Raw genomic sequence first — 6,805 nt, 5'->3', positions numbered from 1 at the left:
CCTTGGAAACGTCTCCCCACTCTTGTTTTAAAAATATTCCATCTTAATCTATGCATTAAAATCATTTGATGCATCGTACTTAATTAGCTTATAAGTCAAATTAATTTCAGAATAAAAAAATTAATTTCAGACATTCAAAGATTGATACATTGGTCATCTATCCTTAACCTATGTTATCATTTTCATAAAGTTTGTTGTTGATTTGATATCAAAACTAAATAACCCATCATATGTTAACAATAATGAAATCCTTCAAATAATTCATTAAAGACTTAATTTCAAATAAAGGAGGGCAAACACATTTTTCATTAAGGGATTTTAATAAATTTTAATAACCAATTAAGAGTTCATGTATCATGTTAGCTTCCACCTATGGAAGCCATGGTTGTATAAGTTTTAATAACTTTTAATCAAACCTTAATCATACATTTATCATATACATTATGTTTGATTTTACTTGGAGGGCATGTGTATTGATTTGAAAGATCCCTTTTATTCCCTTAATAAATCATTAATAAATCTTAAATCTTTTGTGGCAATCTATCCTATATGGGGGATGATTGTATTTCATTTCTAAGCCTAAGGATCTGTAGGTTAGTAGCCCTTAGACTTAGGCTTATTAATCTACAAATTCTTTAAAATTAAATAACTAACTTCAATCATTAAAACTTAAATAGTCAAATTCTATTTCATATAAGATAAACTTTAACTAAAATTCCTTTTTGTCCTTAATGAACAAACATTTTAAATTGATGCAACTTAAACAATAATTTTTTATATATCATATAAAAGTGACACAATCTCCTTCACACACTTTGATGGTTTACTAGGATAACCAACTATATCCTAGGTTAGGCCAATACGTGGTGTGAATTGCTTGCTTGGTGTTTTATTTGGAGAGCACTGTATGTATGTTTATTTATTATATGCAATTTGGATGTCATGCATTTTAATTTATGTTGGTGCACATATGCTCTTTAAAGACTGCATTATAAATTTCTAAGAAACTTTTGTAGTTAGTAAATTTAGTTAGGTAAATCTAAATAAGATAAAATTTAGCGTTTTTAGCGAGTTGTCTCGTTAGTGTCATTTGAACTTTAAGTTAAAACGACTCATCTTGAGTAATTGATTTAGAGTCTAATCTAATATTTTGATCTCTTACGAAAGAGATGATCTTCTCATGCACTACATCTTGGATTATTACTTGTGTATAAGTTTATTAGATGACATCTCACTCTAAGCAAGCATAAGACCAGAGGTATATTCACACCTCAGTTTCTTTGTTTTATAATTCAAATAAATTTTCTATAAAATTTAAAAGTATTTTTTGAAGAAATGATTGATATCTTCAAAATATATGAGACAACATTAGTATATTTTAAAATAAAAATGAGTCTAATATTCACTTTAATTAAAAGTTTTCTCTTCAGAGATGTAATTGATTGTAGGAACTTGCCTCTATAAAAACCTAGGATCTCGGTGTAAAATAAATCATGTTATAATTCACTAAGTTAGAAGGAAAATCTTTTGGACGTCGACTAAAACTAATCCTGTGTTAATCTCGTATTTAAAATGATAGGTAAATGTGAAATTTAACCTTTAGGGTAATCTTTACATTCTCTATGCCGAGTATAAATATGAAAATAAATTATTTCTTTCCTCAAATCGGCAATCCAATATTTTTTTGTTCATTGTGGTAATTAAAACTAATTATGCAGGTTGTCTAAAGAAATATTAAATATCAAATTTGTGGTAAATCAATTGTTAATTTTGTCCACAAGCCACTAAACCCCCTCCCTAAAAAAAAAATATTAAGGTAATTAATGAGAAAAGAATGCAGACACTAAGAAAGAAAATGACTAGATGGCAGCCAGTTTAAAGAACAAGAAGATAAAAACATGGATGCAAGCACCTCATTAAGGGAATGCCCAAGATCTTATAGAAAAAAGGCACATCATAGTAGATAGACATGCCTAAATAATGATAGACTAAAATCCGGGCCAATAAAGTCTTTAAAAAAGGAGGTTTAGCGAAAGAAAATGACCAGATTGTAACTAGTTTAAAGAATAAGAAGATGAAACTACGGATACACATCATTAAACGAATGACCAAGATCTTACAAAAACAAAGCCACATCATAGTAGATAGACATGCCTAAAAAATGATAATAGGAAGAATAAAATTAGATCAGAGCGTATAATATTTTTTAGAAAAGGAGGGTTAGCAAAAGAAGATTAACTGGGAAAGAAAAGGACAAAAAGATTGAAGCACTAGGAATGCCAGGAATAATGGCTTGATTGGGATAATGAACGAGGAATCCAGGTATGGGAGCCTTGCAGTGTTTAGATCCTCAATGTATAGTGATAGGTTTCATTTGACAAAGGTGTTTATTCATGTTTAAGTGCTTGCTTAATTAACTTATCATCTGATTATGAAAAAAAATATTTTGGAAGTAGTTTAATAAAACCAAATTATCCCAAAACAAAATGACCCTATGATTGCACTTGCCATTCGTAATTCGAGAGAAAATATTTGGAGAGAGTCCTTGATGACAAAAAAGATCTTCATTCTAGTCAGTTTTTTCATAAGTGCCAAAATCCTGTGAAGTAGATATTGTGAACAGTAGAATTTTGAAGTAATTTTTTTATATATATACACACAAAGACACAGACACAAGGAGATATTTTATATCTGTAACCTACATCACATATATCTTATATGCAAAAGCAATGCATTTTAGTACTAAATATAAAATAAACTTAGATCTTGCTCTATATTATCTTTAGAAAAGGAGGGATAGCGAAATTAAATTACCATATTGTATCCAGTTTAAATAATAAGAAGATGAAACCATGGATACACTTAGTTAAGGGAATGCCTAAGATCATACAGAAAAAGACACATTATATATAGTAGATAAACATGCCTAAACAATGATACCTAGGCCAGGACAAAATAGACTTAGATCTGGACCTATAATGTCTTTAGAAAAGGAGGGTTAGTGAAAGATTCAAGCACTAGGATACAAAATGGAGCTAATTAAGGTGTTAAATACCAAATTATCCCAAAATAAAATGATACTGTGAAGTAGATATTGTGAATAGTAGCATTTTGAAGAAAATTTATATATATTTCAAAGTAGTTTTTCTCCTGTATTTTTTATTAGAATATATTTTAATTTTATATATTATCTTATAATTAGTGCATTCGTGATTAAATTTTATCAATGTGCATCTCATTTAATTTTTTTTCCCACTACACTATTTCTTTTAATAAAACAAACTACAAAATAAGCTTCTTCAGAAGAAAATATATAAATAAAATCTACCTTTTTTTTTTGGGTAAAATTAAGGGCAAAGCCCATTCTATAAAAGAAAGCGATTACAAAATGCTAACAAAAAAGTGCTTAGCCAACAAAAAAAAAGAAAGGCTAAGGCAGAAAAGTAAAAAAAGGAAATAGTTACATTGAAGAAGAGGAAGACCAAAAAAGACAGATAAATCTACCTGTTAAGTTTGTATTCCACGCAACAGTTGGAAGTACAGACAACTTAACAGTTCAACTGCAACCATTTCTGCAAGTCTTCTGACCAAATCATTGCATCATTATTTCATGTCAGTGAAGTCAATGCAAAGACCCTTCAGAGAATCATGCAATTATATAAATTGTAGAAACCAAACATGGAAATATAAAAACCAAATGTTTTAATATTTAAATAGCTAGTACCTATTTATATATGCACATCAACTTACCTATTCAACTACAAATCTAGCTCTTATTAACGTTAAGTTTGCGCACCCAACAACATTATAACAGGTAATGTATCATAGTGTATATTGAGGCTTGTAGCATTGATATATCAAGTCAGTCACTTGATGTTATTAATGTAATGATCTTTAGCAGCAGCAGGAGCAGTTTGAGCATTCCATTCCCATAGCTTCTCGGAAATAGTAGATAACGAGACATGCACTGAGTTGAGGCTAGGATGAAGAAGCTGGTACTGTGATGATTGCAGGTTCTGTATTTCATTGTTTTGCGGCATAAAACTATGGTTATTATAGCCTACTAATCTTTGGAGTTCATCAACTTCCTCAGTCCCCATTGCCATAGGATGACAAGAAACAATAGAGTTGGAGGACTTGGAAGAATTATCTGCGTTATTTGAGTGGAGTAGAGAAGGATGATCTTCTTCTAGGAGGCTACTTGTGATAGGATAGAGTTCATGAAGCTTGATGTTGTTGCTAACGAAGATATGGCCTTTATCAAACTTTTGGATTTCGTCATCTTCTTCAAGTATTGTGAAGCTTGATGATGGTTGTTGAGTTGAGTGCTTTAGCGAAGATGTCTTGCATGGAGGGAGTCGTCGATTCTCGTCTACTCCAGCCCTTTTGTACACACGACATAAGGAGATCTCAGCCTGCAAACTCCTTTAATATTGTGAAAATTTCATATAAAGCTTAATAGAAATTAAGGTATAGGAAGGATTTTTTGAAAAGTCGGTTTTGAAAGGATTATTGTTTGTTTGTTTACAGTAATGATGACTCTGCATTGATAAAAAAAAATAATAATAATAAAAGAATTGATCAAGTTGGAAGACGCCTGCAAATCATAAGCATGATAGGACTAATAATAGGAGTGAATTTTTAGTTAGAAATTTTTTTTTTTTTTGAACAAAAGATCAACTCTATATAAAATCAGACAAGAATGTATTTGATTTTAAAACTGAGGGCTGAGGAGTCAATGGAATGAGTAGGAATAGAAGAAAAAGTGAAATGGTTTAGTTGTATGGCTGAAGCAAGAGAAGTAGATCGATAAATCTGGATATATGAGGAGGAAAATTAAGTGAAGAGGGAATACGTCGAAGAAGAAATTTAGAGTTTAGAAAGAAAGTTTACAAGTTTACAATAAAAAAATAAATGGGTGTTCCACGGAAAAAAGAAGAAGAAGAAAAAAAAAATGTTAAACGAAAATTATCAAAAAAATCAATATTTTCCCCATGAAGATGTAAAAAAAAACGAAAGCCTCCAAAAATAAAATAGAAGAAACAAAAACTTGCAAAAAGACATGATCATTTCAGCTTAATAAAAATAGAAAAAAAAATGTAAGAAGTGCATGATGTTATAAATTAAGCAAAAAATTCACTCTTCGATGTACTAAGTAAACCTAATTATGTCAAGATGAGAAACTTTAATCTTTGGAAAAATAATCACCTAGCCAGTTTAGGTTTAGGGCATGAATAGATGTAAATATAAAAACAGATGAAGAAGGGGAAAAACAGCTATCATAAAGAAAAGAATTATCTCAAAATAAATAAACAGAACCACTGATCAACAAAATGAAACCCTAAAAGGAAAATGGTTGAAAGATTGATTTACAGATGAAGCTGAAGCAAGAGTTATAGCTGGGAATATATGACACAAATCTGCTATATATTCAATTTTGAATAATAAAATTGTCTGTAAAGCAAAAGAAAAGTAAAAAAAAAAAAAAAACTTGATAAAAAAGAAAAAGAAACACACAACATGATACAAAAATAAATAGAAAAAAAAAAAAAAACGGGTAGGCTGGAGAAGAGAAGGCTATGGGATTAAAAAGAAAGGGATCCAGAAAGCCTATACGATAAATCATAAAAAGATAAAATCATTTTCTACGACATACACTTCTCTATCATATCTGTGATTTCTATGAGATCTGAAATCCAAAGTAAAGCTCAATCTTACCTTTTTAAATCTATCAGTTTCGCTCTGCGGCAACCTGTACTCATTCATAATCCAGCTTGTTCTTATTCCTTTAGGAGCTTTCCCCGTGTAAAAAACCAGCGTCTTCTTAAGCCCAATAGATCTGAAGTTCTCGTTCCTTATCATCCTATCAGCTCCTGTAGCTTTCCAGTACCCAGAAGTTGTTACTCGATTTGGCCTATCACCATTCCTGTATTTCCTATCTCTTGGAACATAGAAAAACCACTCCTTCTCACCAATTGCTGCCAACGCTGAAAACATTAATGACCCTTTTCAGATCCGAGATCAATTAAGCATGGAAAGAGTTAATACAGTAAACGATTTAATTAACCTGGAAGTTCCCATGGATCATATCTGTAGAGATCTAGAAAAGTGATGAGCTCGACGTTGAAACGCTTGCCTTCTACTTTGCGTCGGAGGTAGAATTCGATGAGCTCTTCCTCTGTTGGGTGGAAGCGGAATCCGGGCATCACAAGGTCATGTTCATGGCCGTCCACATCTTTGCCTTCATCATTCCTCATGGCGGCAGCAATCGCCATGCACTGTCGCCGTCCACTGCAACCCAGCCGGAGATCTAGCTAGCTAGTTCTCTGGTAATTAAGAAGAAATATTTGGTCTTCAAGTTGCCAGACTCCTTTAAGTGTTTGGAGTGGTGCAAGTGGTAAGGAGAAGAAGGAAGGAGTGGCTAACTCATTTTAGATAGCATGATATGATTAAGACAATTATTATGTTGTTTTTTTTTACTATCATTAATGCCAATATCTCTCTCTATCTCCAGAGAATTCTCGCTGTCAATGTAAAATAGAGAAGAGAGGCGGAGTGGGTGGTGCGGTTTCGAAGATATTGATTATATATATATATATATATATATAAGGATATTGATTATATTTTATTATACATAGATTTATAGAGATTATAATTACACTTTTTTTTTGTTACTCTTCATTTTAAATACATATTAATTCTAGTGATTTATATTTGCTGCGTTGGATGTTATTTGTTTTATCTTATTATATATTTTTACATAGAGTATAATTACAATTTTTATTTCTAATTTTTCATATTAAAT

General features: G+C 31.0%; 1 protein-coding gene across 2 annotated transcripts; it reads right to left on the bottom strand.

Annotated features, from left to right (window-relative positions):
- Positions 1-3,685: 3,685 nt before the first annotated feature.
- On the bottom strand, positions 3,686-6,427 carry LOC110104614 (NAC domain-containing protein 35). Of its 2 annotated transcripts, none has more exons than XM_020833789.2 (3): positions 6,068-6,422; positions 5,719-5,987; positions 3,686-4,415 (listed from the first exon to the last, which is right to left on the bottom strand). In XM_020833789.2, exons 1-3 carry the CDS (start codon positions 6,273-6,275, stop codon positions 3,867-3,869), a joined length of 1,026 nt encoding a protein of 341 aa, XP_020689448.1. In that variant the 5' UTR covers positions 6,276-6,422; the 3' UTR covers positions 3,686-3,866. The 2 variants fall into 2 exon arrangements, with proteins under 2 accessions (XP_020689448.1, XP_028555611.1); XM_028699778.1 differs by having other exon boundaries at positions 4,299-4,425; positions 6,068-6,427.
- Positions 6,428-6,805: the final 378 nt, after the last annotated feature.

This window comes from Dendrobium catenatum, unplaced genomic scaffold, assembly GCF_001605985.2.
Source record: "Dendrobium catenatum unplaced genomic scaffold, ASM160598v2 fragScaff_scaffold_1391, whole genome shotgun sequence".
NCBI classification, from domain to species: domain Eukaryota; kingdom Viridiplantae; phylum Streptophyta; class Magnoliopsida; order Asparagales; family Orchidaceae; genus Dendrobium; species Dendrobium catenatum.
This window is presented reverse-complemented; position numbering and strand designations above follow the sequence as displayed.